The sequence below is a fragment of the Rhinolophus hipposideros genome (assembly GCF_964194185.1).
Source record: "Rhinolophus hipposideros genome assembly, chromosome: 22".
Classification (NCBI taxonomy): Eukaryota; Metazoa; Chordata; class Mammalia; order Chiroptera; family Rhinolophidae; genus Rhinolophus; species Rhinolophus hipposideros.
This window is the reverse complement of record NC_138068.1, coordinates 14,138,113-14,157,875: the sequence shown is the minus strand read 5'-3', so window position 1 is coordinate 14,157,875 and position 19,763 is coordinate 14,138,113. Positions and strand designations below refer to the sequence as shown.

At 44.6% G+C, this 19,763-nt stretch overlaps 1 protein-coding gene across 18 annotated transcripts in view; it reads right to left on the bottom strand.

Annotated features, from left to right (window-relative positions):
• PTPRT (protein tyrosine phosphatase receptor type T) overlaps nt 1-19,763 on the bottom strand; it is a 965,600-nt gene that overhangs the window by 668,681 nt on the left and 277,156 nt on the right. For 17 of the 18 annotated variants that reach the window (XM_081034722.1, XM_081034718.1, XM_081034731.1 and 14 more), the window contains exon 2: nt 17,650-17,775. In XM_081034722.1, coding sequence (XP_080890848.1) covers nt 17,650-17,674 — 25 coding nt within the window. In that variant the 5' untranslated portion in view covers nt 17,675-17,775. Of the gene's footprint in view, nt 1-14,794; nt 14,911-17,649; nt 17,776-19,763 lie in introns of those variants that run through there. The other variant, XM_081034725.1, reaches the window with a different exon arrangement.

The following is a 19,763-nucleotide window of genomic DNA, read 5'->3' as shown; positions in this document are numbered from 1 at the left end:
TTAGGTACCCAGTGACAGCATGGATGACGAGACCCTTCCTAACGCTACCACCCGAAGTGTGCCTTGTACCCGTCACAGGCAAGGCACCTTGAAGCAATGAAACAGACCAGCCAGAAGAAATGATCCCACATCCACTGCAACCCTCTCCTTCCTCACAGCGCCTCAGCAAGAGACTCATCCTGCTTAGGAAGTAGCATGGCAATTAAAGCAATCACTGGGAAAAAGTTTCTGAAATCTCTCAGCACTGCTCATTAGCATAAACCTTGGAGAGGGCTGATAAAGTTCAGAGCTTATCTCCAAGCCTGCTTGCTCCCTCTCTGCCCAGGGCAGCAGCTGGGCCAGAGATCGCCTTCTTTGCAAGAAAGCAAATTAAATTAAATTAAATTAAATCAGTTATTTCAGTATGAGCAACAGCAGCAGCACCTTCAATAAAATTGGGATCTTGAAATGAAAACAAGGAAATTACCTTCTGAAAACCGAATCCCACCGCCTGGTTAAAAGGCACTCACCACTGAGACCTTCTGTGGCAACTTGACACAAACACTTGGGGTAGGAACCAGGGGAGGTGCTGCAGTATCTTCGAGCAGCCCGGAAATGGGACTTTTGTTTGTTGCTGTTCTACTCTTTCAGAAACATACATCCAATAATGTACTTGACATATAAATAGGCCATTTCAGTGAATATGGTCATTGAAGACTTTTTCCAATAAAAGTATGTCATACTGGCTGTGCAAGAATATATTTACAATCACACAGCGTGGTAGAATGGTGAGAATGCCAGGTCTTCCAGAAAATATGGTGGTTTGAGTACCATTTCACAGACCCTCTATCTCCAAAGTTGACTGAAATGAAAAAAAAAAAAAGCGAAAAAATAAAATAAAATAATGTACTAGTAATACAGAAACACAGAAAGAGCTCTAACGTCATACCATGGATTTTAAGTATCACCTAGGATCAAAATGAAAGGAAAAAAAATCCATGCCCACCTTCCACTTCTAAATGGAGCAATATTGGTGGAAGGAAAAAAATGTTGGGTAGACAAAAAAGCTCAATGACAGTTCCCAATTTGAAGGGAGGGAACTGGAAAACATTGTCAAACCACAGAACAGATGTAAACCACCCCATTGGACTGGAGTTTGTTTCCCACACTATAGAGTTACATCCTTCCCTAATGCCCTCCCCAGAATTGCCTGTTGGGCAGAAACCAGTTAGTCTCATACAAGAGCTCAAATGGGCAAAGACAGACAATGAGTAAGCCTAGAAAAAACAAAAAACAAAGTCCATGAAACACAAAGACCTCTCATGAAAGTGGTTGACTCATAAGCAAATAGAAGCTTTAGGGGAGTCCCCCTGCAGAAACAGGATCCATTACTAACTTGGCGGAAATGGACCTAGTGTAAGGCTTTGGATAAACTTAGATTAGAGACAAGACTCCCAATGACGTTTTGCAAGTCCCCACTGATTTCCTGTCCCATCAGGGGAGGAGTCAAACCGTGCCCAAATAAACAGGGACAGTCGCAAAAGAAAATTCAGCATTCACAATTTGGATCAAATAACACCATCATGTAATCGACTATGTATATATACATACATATGTATATATATGGCATATACATGTATATATATGACATATGTGTATGTGTACATATATATCATATATATACACACACATATATATGTCATCAAATAAAAAAAAACAGCATAAGACTTAAAAGAATAAGTCGCCACCTCTACTCACAGGTAGTTTTGATGTGTCAAGATATTATAGTTTAAAAAACAAAATGAAAAACACCTCACTCTGGAAGAAGAGTTGCTCTAGAAAACAAAGAGGCAACTGCTTTGTAATCCTAGGGAAATTAAAGAGACTGAACTCTCTGAGACAAGCAATTAACAGGTGAGAGGACATGACGATTGTTTCCAGACTGGGACCGTATCAGCTTCTGGAGAGCCTCCCGAGTTTCCACATTTCCGAGAGGATTGCCCCTCATCAATACCAGCTCCACAGTCGCTGAGTATGTGCTGGCAAAATGCGGGGAAATGTACATACTATCAGGCTGGAAGGACCGTCATCTAGTCCCAATCAATGACCAGACAGGGAAACCAAGGACATATATTTAGTAAGTGGAAGAGCTACTCCAGCTTAAAACTTAACTCTCTCCTGTATATATAAGTAGGAAAGAAGAGGGAGGGAAAGAAGGAATGGGGAGGAGAGGAAGAGAGAATGAAAGATGGAAGCAGCCGCTGGGGGGCAATTGAATTACTAGCCAGAAGCCCCACCAGGGATCAAATCTGACTACCTGTTTTCATATTTGGGGGGCATATGCCTAGGAGTGGAATTGCTGGGTCACGTAGTAAGTTGACAATCAATTTTTTGAGACACAACTAAACTGTGTTCAACAGCAGCTGCACCACTGAGGATTCTCACTAGCAACTGACGAGGTTCCAATTCCTTAGCTCTAGCACTTTCTATGTTGTGTGAGTTTGGATAAGTCACTTTGTTTCTCTGGATCTCAGCTGCCCCATCTCTAAAGAGGAGGGGTTAGGACTAGCTGTCCCATTTCTGCCTCTGGCGTTTTATATTCACACATGCTTTCTTTTCAGCTAATTCTGACCTTCCGCTGCCCACGCCTCATTCTAACAGTTCCCCAACAATGTGAAGTGCTGTCATCAATGAGTCCTGATTCTAATCCTCTTTAGGGTCGGAATTATCTTAATGCATGTTCCCAAGTTATATTAATGTGCTTCCATTTCCATCCATATCTCTTAGTGTACTTTTTCCCCCCTGTCTATTCTTTTAACCTTTTTTGCAAGCATCGTCTTGTTCTGTCTGTTGGCTGTCAGCTTTTCTCTCCAAGCTTTTGCAGAGTTGCGAGATTCTTGGCTATTTCTCCACCCTCAGCTCATAACTATTTTTTTTTCCCTGGGGCTCAGCGACTGTTAAGTGGTCTTTGTGAAATCCTGTTAGGATAATCTCCCTGTCTGTGTCTCTTCTCAGCTGGGCTGCTTCTGGAAACCTCAGCCATCTTCCTTCCCACTGTCCATACACACTGGGCTACCTCCCAATTCACTCAACACCATCCTTATTCACAAATGTGCTTACAAGGCTCTGAATGTGCAGACACCTACAATCCACAGGCAATAGCTCAACTCACTGGAGACCCGGCTTAGATGTCATCTCCTGCAGGAAGCTTTCCTATTCACCTGGAACCCACCCCCAATTCCTCCACAATCCCAGGGATGAGGAACCTGGTCCTTCTATGCTTTTTCTGTTTACGTTTGTTTTTATCTTCTACCTGTCTCATCAGACTTCATAAAGGCAGGAGCTGGAGTAGCTTGTACACAGCTGTACCCCCCCAGAGTCTGATATAATACAGGTTCTCAATACATATTTGTTGAATTAATGCTCCTCTACCATACAGCTCATCACGCCTTTGCTTATCTGTCTACCCATTTAACCTAAAGCTCCCTTTGGCCACACTGAGATTCACTCGCCATGGTAACCACTGTTAAAGAAAACATTACTGGGACACTTGTGACAACGGTAAGGAAGAATTTACTCAACACTATTGCAATAGAGGTATTGCAACGAGGAGAGAGATTAGGTTCAACTCTGAATACAGAAAAGACAACTGGGGATTTATAGCCAAGGAGTGGAGTAAGGGGGTCAGTGGATAGAAAATTACTAAGAGGGGGCATCAGCGATAGGGGGGAATCTTGCTGAACTGTCTTAACCGAATTCTTGCTGAAGGCAAGCCAGGATGACCTTAGTCTAGGGGGATTCTAGCTGTTCTCATTTGGCAGGATTCGTGCTAAAACAGGGCGAGGCAAGCCAAAGACAGGATGAGGACAGGAGTTTGAAGATATGGGGGCAAGGTCAACGCCTAGTCAAGAAGAGAGAGCAGAGGACCCTACCAAACTGATGTTTGGTGTGGGTGTGAGCCTGGGTTACCCTAACTTCGGGCACAATCCTGTCCTGTCCTCGGTTGGCGCTGACTAAATGCTGGCTGAGCCAAACTGAGCAGCCAGCCTCAGAGTGACCCTGCTTCCCTTCTGTAAAGATTCAGGGCTCTCTCTTCCCTGTTCCTTCTTGAGCTGAAATGATGGGAGACGGTGCCCCGGTAGATGGTATCCAAGGGGTTTGGAGTAGGAGAGGAAGGCAGCAAAATGAGACAGACCCAAATTAATCACAAATATACACCATTTCCCTAAAGGTCCATAGCTCCAAGGCCTTCCCAAGCCAGTCATCCCAATCACCCTCATAGCTACCCTGTGAAGTTGATTTATCTTCACGTACTAGGAATGGATACTTTGGGAGACCGAGTGTCACATCATCGGCCAAACACCCAGAATTTTTCACATTCCACTTATCTCTAATTATTTCCTCTGAATAGCTCCAAAAATAAAATTCCTGATGAAAGATATGCACACTTTATGTCTCTGACAGATATTAAATTGTCTTCCCTAAATACTGGTACCAGCTTCCACTCATTCCAGCAACGCACAACTGCCTGCTTCTCAGAATCTCACCAACACTGAACATCTACTAGATCATTTGTCTTTCTGTTATTGATTTGTAAGAGCTCTTTTGTTATTCATGATAGCAATCATTTGTTATAGCAAATATCAGAGTTCAGTTTGCTGTGGCTCTTTGCATCTGGTTTATGGTATTTATGGACAAATATATAAATTTTTTTTCTGTATTGCTTCTACCTTTAATGGTAACATCGGAAAACTGTCCTATTCCCAAAGATAATTTAAATATTTCTGTATGCATTACATGCCTCAGATGCTTTCAGATTTTTACATTTAACTGGAAGTTACTACGTTTACCTGAAATATGTTTTGGAATAAGTGTGAAGTAAGGACCTACCTCAACTGGCCTACACCTTTCCCCGGTGGGTTATCATTACAATTTCATCTTGACTTCTCTCACCAATTGGAAATGTTAAATTTATCTAAAACACACACACACACACACACACACACACACAGCTCTTTTAGAGACATATTTTGTTCTGTTGATCTGTTTATCTCTTCTTGAATTCCTATGTATGCTGTTTGGACTCTTTGAATTTCAAGATATATTTCTAAAACTTAGAAGTCTTCCTCCATTATTCTCTTTCAATATCTGCTTCATGATCTGTGCCCATTTATTTTTCCAGGTAAACTTTAAAATGATTTTGTGACATTGCTTATAAATATCTATTGTAATTTGCATTATATGTGTATATTTTAAATTAAATTGACAGGCTTTAAAAATATCTAGTCTTCCCATCCAGAAATCAGATATCATCCATTTACTTATTTATTTTCTTAGTTTTGCTTTATAGCTCCCTTCGAAAGGTCCTTCAGATCACCTCTTGAGTTAATTCCTCAGCCTTTCATATTTCTGTTTCTTTGATAAAATGAATGCTTTTATATTACATTTCTAACTGGTTACTGCTAGGATTTAGGAAATTGTTGATTTTGTATATTTATTCCCTAACTAATCACCTCATAGACTCTATTAATGTCTTCAAATAGTTTTTCACTCATTTCTTTGGAGTTTTGGTAGATAACAATAGCCTCTACAAATAATAACTTTATCTCTTCCTTTCCCATAATTAAACTTCCGATTCTTTTACTAGAAATCCCTGAATGAATGTCAATTAATTTTAGCGATCATGAGCATCATATTTTTAGGATACTAAATGTTGGTTTGAAATGGACACGCTCTAGCACATTAAGAAAATAGTTTTCAGTGCCTTCTAAGGTAGACAGTTACTCTCTGTGCTTACCATACCCAATCCACACCCATCCCTCCCTGCTCTGTTCTCTGAGAGTCTGACCTCTGCGATTGGCATCTTCCAGCCTCCCGTACCCTCTGCTCTGAGCGTACCAATGGCAGATACGGGCAGAATACCAAAGAGTGAAAGGAATAAGGTTTGGCAGTGGCCGTGCTCCTCCATAGTCTGTCAGGCAGTCTTGTAACACCATTCCCTCCCATTGCCCTTCAGTTGTTGGGGCAGTAACAGCTCAGCACTGTTGCCAGCCTCTGGGTGTTTCGCTGTCCCATATTAATTCCCTTCATCTTGATCCCACCTCTATTTCATCAAACTCTCTCCATTGAAACCCTTTATGTGTCATATGTTTCTCACCTAGACCTTCCTTAATTGACTGATAAATTAGGAAACACGACTATTTTCAAATGTCTTTTCAACATCTCAAAATGCTCAAAATATTTTTCTCCCTTATGACATTTAAACCTTTATACATTCAGTTACGATAAAAGAAAAAAAAAACATTGAGTACCTACTTTGTGTTATCTGCTGTGGTAGGCACTTAGATTAGAACAGAAAATAAAAACAAAACAGGCAAGCTCTCTGCCCTAATGTCCTCTTAGAAGAAACAGACACATAAACAAATAAAATACCTAAATATTACAACAGTGACTAGGAAAGAGTGTTTTGATGAAGAATAATGGGGGCGAGGGGTGTATTTAAATAGGATGGTCGGAGAATAATATTTCTCACACTAGGTGACATTTACATTTAAAAAGAGCTGGGGAAGAGCCCTCTGGAAAAGGAGAATAGCAAGTAGTACAAAGGCCCTAAAGCATAAAAATGCCTGGTACAGTTGAAGAACTGACAGAAGGACCACCAGCAAGGTGGGGTGGGTGGCGGAGGCTACGAAGGAACAGGTAGGCAGTGACTGGATCAGTGATGGCCAACAGAAATAATAGTGCAAGCCACATGTTTGTAGTTTTACATGTTCCAGTAGCCATATTTAAAAATGTAAATAGAAATCAGTGAAATTTATTTCCACGTATTTTATTTAATCCACTTTATCTAAAAGACTACATTTTTAACATTTAAATAATACAAAGATTAATAAGGTGACACATATACACACTCAAACGTTTTTGAGATGTGGTGTACATTTTACATTTAAAGCACATGTCCATTTATACTGGCCTCATTTTAAGGGCTCCAGAGCACCGTGTGACTGGTGGCCACTGTGTTGGCAGGCACAGGACTAGGTCAGGCCTTGGTGACAGTGGAGAATGACTGGGCAGGGCAGGGCACCTGAGATTCATCTCTGCTGCTACCAGCATCATGCCTGCACACAGTAGGTGCTCAGTGAATGTCTGCGGGGCAGAATAACAGGAGACCTGGGGAATACATGGCAGGGTTCATGAGCAGAGAAGCATCGCTGAGCTCACTCAGGTACCTGCCATAGGAAACTGGGTCTCTTCTGCGTCCTCAGCCAAGAGAGGAAATTGGGGTCTGCATGTTGGGTCTCCTACTTGTGGGGGCCCTTCAAAGCCGCCTCTCCTGTGTCTGGGGCACTTGGCCCAGCTGCTCCCTTAATTCAGAATGATCACATCACACCATATGCCAGGGAGTGGGAGGGAGGGAGGCCATTAGCATTCATTGTACACAGCTTTTCATTTGGAAAAGCACCTCAAATGTGCCGATCCGCATGGCTCGGCTTCATTTTTCAACATTCATGAGCGTAATTGCATTTATTTTTCTCGTCAAGGCTGCAAAACAAGTGATCATTTACTATATTACAGCCTATATCGGCTGGGTTTACAGCCACAACAGTTCTAATCTGCCCTCAGAGGGGCTGGGTAGGTAAGTAGGGGGTGGCCTTTTTAGTCGAGAGCAACACATTTCTTTGCAACAGGAAGCTTGGGCCCAGCTACTCATCAAGGTCAGAATAATAGTGGCAACAGCTAACCCATACAGAGACACTGAGCTCCCAAATCACGTTCACCTCCACTATCGAGACTGCTTTTTACAGGAACAGAGTGAGGCAGACATGTACTCCCATTCCCACTTCACAAAAGAAGAGACTGAGGGTCAGAGTGGTCCTCAGTCATACATGGTGACAGGTCAGTGAACATCAAAGTCAGGGCTCAAACATGGATACGTGTGACAGGAAACCCTGTGCTTTGACTATGATGCCATGTGGCAATGCTTGAACTCTGGCAAAGCCCGAGGTGCTGCAGTGGTGTTGTCAGAAAAGAACTCAGCATGATCTTAAAAGTTTGTAAATGCAAAGTGCTTACTGCAGCTGGGACTCCTGAGGCGACCTACTTCCTCGAGTCTACACTGCAGGACACTGATTTTCATGTTCCCACCCTTGTAAAAGGGTACATCCAAGTACAGCTCTGTGATGAGCTACAAACAAGAATGGGGAAGCATGGCCTAGCCGTGTGTTTGGGGATCACTCTGTGCAAAGTTTACTTTCCCTTGAAAACAGAAGCTAAGCCCACAGTGATGTCCAGACTTTAGGTTACAAACACTCATGAATTAACGAGCAAACAGGTCGGCAGGGCCCAGCCCTAAAAGCTTACAGATTTGTTAAACTCATTTCTTAAGTAAGATAAAAGTAGTAGATGGGTCAGGGACAAGACCCTCATCTGCTCTTCCAACCCCTAATTATAACATATGGGTCATGGAAAGAGTAACAGAGATTCTTTTGCCCGAAAGAATCTGAGTTGGGTAGGGGAGACCATGTACAACCTCAGATTTGAGTCACAGGTCCTCCCCTATGCTGGGGATCTCTCCTGGCATCCAGGGATCCTGTACCCCATTTCCACACACTTGTGAAGACAAATTCCCCTGTCAAGGAATCAGAAGTAGCTGCCATAACTGACAGACAGAGATGAGGGGCTGAGACCACAGGATTTTTCAGAGATATTTTATTTGATAAATGTCACTTAACTCCTACCTTTGAAAATGTATCCTTTTCTTCTTGCATCACAAATTACAAAGCAAAAAATGTTGAGTCATACAGAATGTAAATGTTCATAGCGAAGGTAGGACTAGAACCCGGGACCCCTTCCTTTTAGATCCATTTCACAGAGAAGGGTGTAGGAAGCACAGAGAACAGTGGCTCACCTACTCAACATCTCAGGTTAGTGGCAGAGCTGAGACAAGCATTCAGAGAAGTCTCCCTCCCCACCCCCAACAGGGGGCCTACCCCGCCTCACCATTATCCCAATTACACCCTTTGTATAAAATACTTTTTGAATCCAGGTTTCATGTCACAGAAAACTGAACTTCAAGACAACAGACGTGTGGGTATTAGAACAGACACGTTTTCCCATTTATCTGACACGTGCATGTTCTGATCTGACCGCAAAGATCCTCTGTTGCTTTTCCAAGCCATCTTTATCGCTCACCATTATTTGGTCATATCCTCCAGAATAATAGTAAACTTGTCTTCAATTTCCTCATCTTTTTCCCCCTATCAATTCTGTTATCGCTGTAAACATCCCAAACGAGCACTGATTGGGGTCACTGCAGGCTAATGTATTTTCCCCGATTAATTCTGGAGTTCAAAGTACACGAAAAAGACCATCTCCCATTATCTGCGAGGCTTTGTAAGAATATTTCCGAGAGCTGTTTGGAGACAAAAATCTTGCCTTTTGCTTAGGCCCATGGGGTACATTTTATCTTTTCTTCCCCCACTGCCATTGCTCGGGTGTGCGCTAAATAAACCATGGCCCCTCCCCCCACTAGAGGACCCTGCAGCCCTGGAAACTGAACACTAAATCTGAACAGTGGTGTGAAGAGAGACCAGGGACACAAGGCCGGGCACTACGATCCTGTCCATCATCTGCATTCTTAGGAGGCACCAGAGGGAGGTGGCCCAGGGCACAGAGTCTGGCCCCAGACTTCCTGCAGCCAAGACCTGGCTCCACCATAGGCCAACCCCCACCTCGAGTAAGTCATCCAATTGTTCCCCAACGTGAAACAGGCGGATACTTATATCTCTATCAGAGGACTATTGTTGTAAGGATTAAATAATATACATGCATTTTAAGTATTTAGGAGAATACTGCCATATAATAAGCACCACGTAAATATTGCTTCCTTACTATTATTGTTACTGTTACCACATACATATGTTCTCTCTTTGTCTCCTCCCTTCCTTCTTCTCTTCCTCTCCCTCTCTCTCCCCCACACACATCAGCCTGATGGGGCCGGAGAGAGTTAACTTGCATGTACAAACTCTTTAAGAATGAATACATAACATTTTATCATTCAAGAGGGAAGAAAAATGTTACCATTTTATCACTGACTCAACAGGCGCTAAAGGGAAACATAAGAAATTATAGCTTTCAGCCAATCAATAATAATATCAGCAGTGATTAAGTGTGCTCAAAGGCCCGTACTTCCAGATCACTTTAAAGCAAGCACCCATTACAGAGACAGGAGGTCAGTGTTTGGATGTGACGCGGTTTCCCCACAGGGAGCCTCTTACATAGCTCACAAGCAGAGCTACACATGTGTGAGAATGTGCCAGGCCCCAGGAAAAAGGCAGAAACAGTCCCCAGTGTCCTTGTATTTGCCCGAAGGATCAACTCTAGAGCAGAAGAGCCCGGACCAGCCTAGCCCTGGACCGAATGGCCCCTCCTGACCACAGTCTCATCGAGCTGAGAGGTGGCGCTGGACGTATGAAAGCCACCCAGGTCCCCAGTACAGTGAAAATGCCAAAGGAAGCAGCGGCCTCTCCAGGGTTCTCCCCACATTTTCTTGACATCATTTTTCTGACTTCCCCAACACTAATCACCCTAATGATAATTTCATCCATCTATGGACGACCTGCCCTGTTCCAAGCCACATGCAGGGCACAGGGAATTCAGCAGTGAGGGGCAGCCCAGGCGTGCCCTTGAGTACCTCAGAGCCCTAGCGTTGAAGCAGAGAAAATGTCATAAACTCAGGCACAGAAGCAGAGAGGAAAGGTGGATGCTGTGGGAAAGTCAGGGAAGGCCTGCTGAGGAGGTGACATCTGTGCAGAGCTTTAACATAGGAGAAAGGAGACAGGAGGTGCCTTTTAGCCAGAGGGGTCAGCAAGTGCAAAGCGTGACAGTGTAGCCTTCAGGGGTTAGGGCTGAAAACAAAAGAAATCAACCATGACCATCTTCTCAATGGAAGAATATCGGAAGGGTCATCATGAACAGGAAGCAGGAGTACCAGGCTTAAAAACCAAGCAAAAACTCTGTCACATGTAGGGAACTAAGAAGCACACAGTGAGCAACCTCGTTTAATACAAGCTCTTGGGGCCCAGGCATCACCCCTGCCACTGGACACCCTGTGACACTAGCCTCTGGCTGCTGGCTCATGCTTCCTAGGTGGAAAGTCCTGGGCAGGAGGGTCTAAGTGGCTTCATCCATCACATGCCCAGCCACACCCAGACTGCAGGGAGTGCTGAATTTCTGGCCCCTTCTCCTTCCAGAGAGCTCCACATTCCACCAAGATTCCACATATGGGAGATTCCAGAAATCAGGAAGCAGGGTTGGAGGCTGGACTCCCAAAACAAAAGCACAAAGGCCTCTCACATGATCCCATAGAAGCAGAGAGGGAAGAGAGCAGAAGAGGGAGCTGAGGCTGGAGACGGATGCTGGGGCCGTATCATGAGAAAGCTCAATTATTAATAAGGGCATTTCATTCAACAAACATTCACTGCCACCTTCTAAGTCCAGGGACTAGGGTTACTGATGTAAATAAAATGGGGATCCCGCCTACAAGGAAAACCGAAACTATTAATAGTTCAGTACACAAATCAGGAAGAGGCTTGTTGTGCCTCCAGTCCGCTTGGCAAAGCCCATTCTGCTCTTCACAGCGATGTCCACCTTGATTGGTCAGTGCATCGACGGCTCTGGTTGATTACTATCCTGACCGGAATTCTTGCCGATCCCCAGGTCTCTATCCAGCGTGCAGAGAACTAGAATGCAGCACACTAGGGGCTATCACCAGTTCCCAACCTGTTTGGGGCCTCAGAATTTACAAAGCATTTTCCCAACATCAACTCATGGGCAGATTTCCTGGATTCCACACTTGACATGTGGATGATATGCTTTTCTCCAGATCTCCAAAATAATACACAACCATTCTGCATGGGGTACACAAGGGAGGACAGAAATACATATGGATATATAGGAAAACAAATTTTATCACTGCTATTGGAGATGAACACAGAGATATATGTACAAGTACACTCACTACAATGTGATTTTAGGAGTAACTGGAAGGAATTTAAATATGCAACAATAGGGGTCGTTAAATAAATTGTGGAAGAGCCATTGTAATGGAAAACTATGAAACCTTTAGAAAGCATGCTTTTGAGGAACACTTAATGACATGGGGAAATGCTTAAAAATAGTGTTAAGTGGAAAAATAGATATTTATCTAAGTTTGTGTGCACACATGACTTTTGTTTTTTTATAACTGTCTGTGCGGCGCATCCTCTCTACAATAAATGTGCATTCTTTTTGCAATCATAAATTATGACTATAAATGGAAATAATTTTAAAAGATGTTTAGTTGATGATGGTACCATGTATATGATATATATTTATTTCTCTATCTGGGGTTGAAGCCTGGTTCCTCTTTCGTATATAACTTACATGACTGTGGACCCGTAAGTTTACCTCTCTGGGGTTTGGTTTTTTTTCAAAAATAAAGAGGAGACCCCGTCTCTGAAATCACAGGATGGCGGCATATTAGATGAAATGAATAGGAAAATGCCTACCCCGATTCTTGGTTAGAATGAACACGCAATACATGGCAGTTCTCCTAAAAGAAAGCAAAGGCTCCAGCACTTAAGTGAGTGCTCTTGAGTGTGTTCTAACCTAGAAAAGGTGACACAGTCAGAGTACTGACGTGTGATCGACGCAGTAATAGTTTCCTAGGGCTGCCGTAACAAACTACCATCAGCTGGGTGGCTTACAACAAGGGAACCTTATCCTTTCACAGTGTGGAGTCTAGAGTCTGAAATCAAGCTGTTGACAGGGACACATTCCCTCCCAAGCTCTAGGAACAATTCTCCCTTGCCTCTTCCAGCGTCTGATGTTTGCTGTCGATCCTTGGCATTCCTTGGCTTGAAGACGCCTTGTTCCAACCTCTGCCTATGTCTTTCCATGACGTACTCTGTGTGTCTGTGTATCTCTTCTCCTCCATCAGTCTTATCAGATGGAGGGCCCAGGTGACAACCAGGACATCATCTTAACTTGACTACGTCTGTAAACACCCGGTTTCCAAATACGGTCATATTCACAGGTGCCGGGATTGGGGCTTCAATATATCTTCTTGCAGGACACAATTCAACCCATAACAGACCCCAGCTCTCTGAGGATCAGCAATTGAGCACAGCAGGAACACACAGCCAAGGGCTCAGTGGCATGAAGAGAGAACCCAGGACCTTCCTGGAGACTGTCTGCTTCCACAGCAGCCGGGTTGGTTGAAATATTCCTGTCTGTATGTGTGCACGCCTGGGGGTCTGTTCTTCCTAGATTCTCCCCAATACCTGCCCCTTCCAATCCAGTAACTAAGATGGTCTTTCTCTGCTCTAGAAATGTGTACCGGATGGAAAGAAGCTACCCCTTTTTTTTCTAAGTTTAAATTTACTGACAAAATTATGTGGTGGGTCCCAGAGGGGCTGGGACCAAACACGTGTGTCTTTGAGGGCTAAGAAGGTGAGTGGAGAAGTTCCCCTACAATGGGAGGGAAAGAGATGGGACTCCTGGTCCCATCCTGCTCGGTGGCAGTACTTAGGGAGGGAGCAGGCCCCAGAGGGATGCTGGGTTATGCACGTGGGCTGGCTGGACCTGAGACAAGGGCTCCAAACCTGGGAAAGAGGCAGCAGAATGATTAGATTCAAAAGGACCACAAGGAATGTGACAGCGGGCTTCTCAGAGGAGACCACAATGGCGTGCCAAAGTCCCCAGGACATTTGTAGACCCCTTAGGGAAGGGGAGTCCCCATAATGACTAAAATTCAATATCTGGACACTCAGGGTCAGATTCAAATTGATATAAATGCAATATTTATTGTGCGCCTGGGTTTTCAGCCTGAGATTCAACCCGACTTCATTTCGACACTTAAAATACTAATGTCCTACAAGCATTAGAAGGAAACCACCCATGCCCCATTACCTCTGACTTCAGCCCTTTTAAAAGGGCACTTACAGCACTTTCGTCTATCTCCCTTCAGTCCCCAGAGACCCTCCTGGGTGGGCCCTCCTGAGAAAAAACTCAGGCTGAGGCTGAGGAAGGCAGAGCTGGGAATGAGGGATAGCTGCAGTTAGTTCCATGGACAAGATAGAGGTCTGGAGGGAAGGCCTGTGGGTGTCATAACTGCGTTTCTCTGTAACAAGAAATGAGGTGGGGAAAACCAGATCTGAAGCCCAGGCCCATTTCCCACAGAGACGGACGAGGAAAAGAGTAAGACAATCGCTGTGTGAAGAGGTGACCTGACAGAGCCAAGAGTGAGGAGGTGTTCAGCCCACGGGACGGCAGGTACGCTGGGTATTGAAAAGCTTCTCTGGGCTTGTCAGGGACACATGGCAGACCTCCTGCTGGAAGGTTCCCCTGTGTAAAGCAGCATCTGGCGTCAGGTGACCTTGAAGCAGGGGGCAAGGTTCTAAGAAAGACTTCGAGTGTCAGAACCAGAAAAGAACTTCAGGGAACCAGCACTGATTGAGCCCTGTTATGTGTAGATACTTCCACACTCACACAGCCATGTCAGAACCAGAAAAGAACTTCAGGGAACCAGCACTGATTGAGCCCTGTTATGTGTAGATACTTCCACACTCACACAGCCATCATCACATTTAACTGGTTCCCATGGTAAAGATGAGAAAACTGAAGCAGAGGGAGTAAGGCCTCAGAGTCACGCGGCCATGGCACAGATTTAGAATAATAAGCGGGCCTGTAAACACGTCTACGATGGAGACTTTGAAAGCAAAGAACAGGATGATATGACTAAGAACAATAAGGGAGTCTTTCGTTAGATACTCACAGACCAATGAGGAGCAATTTCCTGAGAAAGAGTTGTTTGAGCTGAGACCTGAAGAAACTGGCCAAGTGAAGAGTGGAGAAATCTTCCAGTGAGAGGGAACAGCAGGTGCAAAGGTCCTGTGGCAGGAAAGAATCCGACATGTCTGAGGAACTAAAAAAAAAAATAACCAGTGTGTCTGGAGCATTTGGGGAGAGAAAAAAAAAGGGTTCAAGAAGACACTAGCTCATACAGGACCTTGTAGTCCATGGCAAGGAATTCATAGTTCATCTTACGTGTCAGGAGAAGCCACCGGAAGAATTAAATGCCAAAAAGACATGGTCTGATTTATCCAGAGTCTAACAGAGAGCGTGTCACACAGAAGGAGATCGGTAAAAGGTTGTGGAACATCTGAATAAATAGACTCAAACTAGGATTTTCAAAAGGATTTTCAAAAAGCTGCTTTTAGAGAAAGCAAAGTAAGATTTCAGGCTTTGCCTATGAGAAAAACAAACAATTTCGCCTAATCCAAATTCACATTCAAGCCTCTCTGCCTAAGACGCACGCAGAGCCGCCGAAATCCACAAGCACATCATGACAGAATAATTTCGGTGATCATTATCAAATGCCTCTATTTAGAAAAGCTCAGAAGATTGTATTAGCACAATCCAATATTTATGAAATGACACTCTGCTGTAATGAGGGGCTGAGAAAATTAAGATTAGAAGCCAGAGTTGTCCCTTTGGGGGGGGATAGCGAGTGGCATGGTGGGAAACGCAGCAATGTCAATCAGCTCCTTGGAACCTTGGTTTTTCTGATCTGTAAAATGGAAGGATGGTAACGAAGACTCAGAAACATGTGATCAGTCAATAGAGGGCCCAAGGGCATTTAATAATGTTTATCATTCACTTCTTCTTTGAGAAATTATGTGAGAAATCCATCCATCCATGCGTCCATCTAACCAAACGTTGTTTAGTACAGACTGTGTACGGTGCATTATATCGAGCACTGAAAATAAAGCTGTGAACTAGATCGCCATGGTCCCCATTCACATGGGGCTTCTCATCTGGGGGTCAGACATACATTGAACAAGTAGCAACAGCTGTGGTGTGTGTCACTGAGGAAAAGTGCAGGGTGCGACGGGAAACATTTACAGAGAGAAGGGACCCAGGCTGGGGTATCTCGGGAGTACTACCCTGAGGAAGCGATGTTTATGCTCAGATACAAAGGGCAAAATACAAGAGAATTGGGTGGAGGGAAAGGTTCCAGTAGCCTTCTGCTTTGGAGCCAAACTTAAAGCCAATGAGGCCACAAAGACCAAGACCTCCCCTGGACATCTCTGAACATCTTCTGTGTCTACAGCTTAGTGACATCCTGGAAAATCCCTCTCCCCAGAATCAGCTGAGAAGACACGGCACAGTGGGCAGTGTAGGTCTAGAGTTCATAAGAGATATCTGATGGCAACTGAAGCCATAGGAGTGGTTGAGGTCGTCCATGGTGTGATGGCTGATTTTATGTGTCAACTTGACTGGGCAAAGGGATGCCGGAACAGCTGGTAAAACATTAATTCTGGGTATATCTGTGAGAGTGTTTCCAGAAGAGATTATCATTGAACTGGTGAACTCAGTAAAGCTGGGAGCCTTCCCCAGGGTGCGTGGGTATCATCCAGTTCCTTGAGAGCCCAGATAAAACAAAAAGGCAAAGGAAGAGCGAATTCTCTCTATTCTTGAGCTGGGATGTCTTCTGCCCTCTGACACTGGCACTCCTGGTTCTCAGGCTTTCAGACTCAGACCAGGGCTCACACCAACAGGCCCGCAATTCTCAGGCCTTCAGACTCAGACTGAATTACATCGGCTTTCCTGGTCTTCCAGCTTAGTCAGATCATGGGGCTTCTCCATAACCGTGTGAGAAAATCCTACAAGTACGTGTATATCCTATTGGTTCTGCTCCTCTGGAGAACCCTAAGTACCGTAAGACACATGGAAAGACTACAGAAGAGCCTGAAGAACTCCAATGGCCAGAATGAGCTGACAAAGGGGACTGAGTACGAGAAGGGGTTAGTAAAAACCCAGGATAGTGTGTGGGTTAGAGAGAGCGCTTGGGTGGGGAGGAACCATAGAGGATGGTCTCCCTTCTCCGACAGCCAATTGTCCTGACGATTGTACCAGGGATCATATTATCCAAAGAGGTGATCTTACTGTCCCCAGAATTGCAACTCTTCCTGGCTCACGGCTTCAGCTAACCTCTTCAAGACTCAACTTACCCAGGCGTACCCCACCTTAAATGTGTTCTGCCTGAACATACCTCTTCCAGGTGTACCTCCCCTAGAATATACATCAGTTGTGACTCTCCTAGGCCTGTCTCATGCAGGTATCCAGCAAGAGTACACAGTATGCCTTCAGCCCCATTGGTGAAGCATCAGCCTGGCATTCAGGATGTCTGGACATCAACTTTATGAGGAATATTCTGACTGTGGAAGTCTCCCTGCAAATATACAAGCTGTATCTATGAGTCTGTGTCTATGTGGCCTAAAAAGAAAATAAATAATCTCAAATTAGTCAGCTCTTTCTTCCCCTAAAATTCCACTATTATCAGGCTCCCAAGCAAAATTCATCGATGTCCTACTTGTAGCTAAATTTTAGAATCTCAATGCCAAAAGAAATCCTAAAGGTTCCTGAATTGAGGAGACATCTGACTTCTACCACATTCTTAAGAGTTCATTCAGCTTTGGCTTGCATACCTCCAGGGATGGGGAACTCACCACCAACAAAGTTATTGATTGCCCTCTCCAACAGCTCAACCGACAAGAAAGTTCTTCCCATGAGTCATCGTAAGAGATGCCGTTCCCATCACAGCCCCAAGCACAGTGGGTCACCTACCTGTGGGCACCGCTGGGTCCAGCATTGGTTTCTCCCATGTGTTAATCTGCTCCCAGGTAAACCCATTGGTCCCCAGGGCCACGCTATAACCACAGTTGCTGTAGTGCTCATCAAAGGAACAGCCGCCTGCAGACAAAAGAGATATGGGTAAATACAACCTCGTGTCTGGGGCTTGGTTCGTTACCCGTCTCATCGGCTCTTCATTTACAGCTTTGAATTTTAAACTCTGACGAAGATTAAAAAAAAAAAAAAAAAAGGGCAAGCAAATTGGATTTTTATATTTGCATTGGTGCTCTCTGGAAAGGCGCTGGCATCTGCGGGCCCCCCTATTTAAAAAAGTTAATAAGGCTAGTTACATTGATTTCAATCTTCCTTCCTGAGAAAGTAAACAGCAGCGTCTCATTCTAAGCAGGAGAAATGAATGCCAGGGCATGCTTCTGTAAATGCTTCCTGCAACAGGGAGAGATGCCCTGAGGCTGCAGGGAACACTGGCTTCGGAGTCCAGCAAAACCAGACACAGAGCTCAGCTTTGCAAAGCTGTGTCAGCTGGGGCCAGAGGCTTCAGCCATCTGTGTCGTGTGTACACCACTTTCTTCACCTGTTAGGTGGCGGGAAAGACCCACCTGCCAGAAATGTCACGAGGATTAAATGGAATAACATGAAAAGTAACTGGCGTGGAACAGGTTCTCAATAGCCACCTCCTTCCCCATCAGAGCAATTTTTGAAAACTCATTTTCATAAAGTAAAAATCAAATATGTGAAGACCTAGGCAATCGTGCACCTGGCAGGTAATAAAGTCAATGCTGATAGTGTTTAAAGCTTCTCTCTTTAAAGTCCAAGCCACCCACCATTTTACAAGGAGCTCCGTCAATTCCATTTTGACAAGAACTTACTGACCATACACCGTGGGCTGTAAGCCCCTCTGGGTCATTGGAAATGCTCCTTACAAACAGGAGCCCATGATCTCCTGGAGGGGGAGAAGTGACCATGGCTGCAAAGGCTGCGAGCATCTCCACGGGCACAGAGCAGGGTGAAGGGCATTCCAGGTGAACTGGCAGGAGGCACAGAGGCAGGAGGCCACACCTGAACTGAGCCACGCGGCCGCCTCCTGACTGGTCTCCCAGACCCCCGCTTCACACCCCAGTCCATCTTGTCCACTGTTTCTTTCTTATCTCCTGGATGTTCAGATCTCATCACATCACCATCTCCCTCCTAGAAACACCCATTGGGTCCCCATCACACATCCAAAGATGGTTCTTCTGCTCAATGTACAGAACCCAGTCCCCACTCGTCTCATGTAACATAACCATCATCTCCATCAGCGGCAGAGGACAAATTCCTTCTCTGCACCCCACACCGGGATGTCCTCTGTATAAGTGGGGGTAGAAGTCCTGTTGACAGAGTCGATACAGAATATGGTCACAGCACCACTAAAGAAAACCTGTGATGTGAAAGCTTTCTCCACCTTCCTCTCCTGCTGTGTATGGGAACCCAGAAGAGCTGGCGTTAGTTCCTCAGTGAGTCTCAGGCTGGGAGAAGGAGAGATGGACTTTTTTTGGTACTACCGGGGTTGGGAAGTGAGTTGACTATTACATTTCTTGGCACTAAAAGAAACAGAAATGTGGGGTGTTTTATGTAGACCGCTCGAGACAGAAGGAAAAGAGAGTGAGAGAGAGCTCTGAGAAACCCCATGAAAAGCAGAAACCTACAGTAAGTAACGGCTGGTGAGAAATTTCCTGTGGTGCAAAGTGGTTGATGCATGGGTAGGAACTATAATGCCTGTTTGTTCTCGTTTATTCATTCAATAATCCAACAACTAGTTAATTGGACACTTAGCAGAGTACTTGGCCTTAGCTATATGGTGGTTTCCCAAAGAGGCATGATATCGCTTGTCAGTCAGACACACAGTCAACAAGTAAACTACTAAGGAATTATGCTTTGAATAGCACATAGCATTATGTGCTATGAAGGCTGCAGCTGGGGAAGGCAAGAGGACTGCTAAGTTGGAATGGGCCAGAAAGTCTTTCTGACTATGAATTGGAAACGGTTCCCTGTCCTATGCTGTAATGTCCTCCCAGTATACCCCACTCCTCCGTGACAGCTGGCTACACACG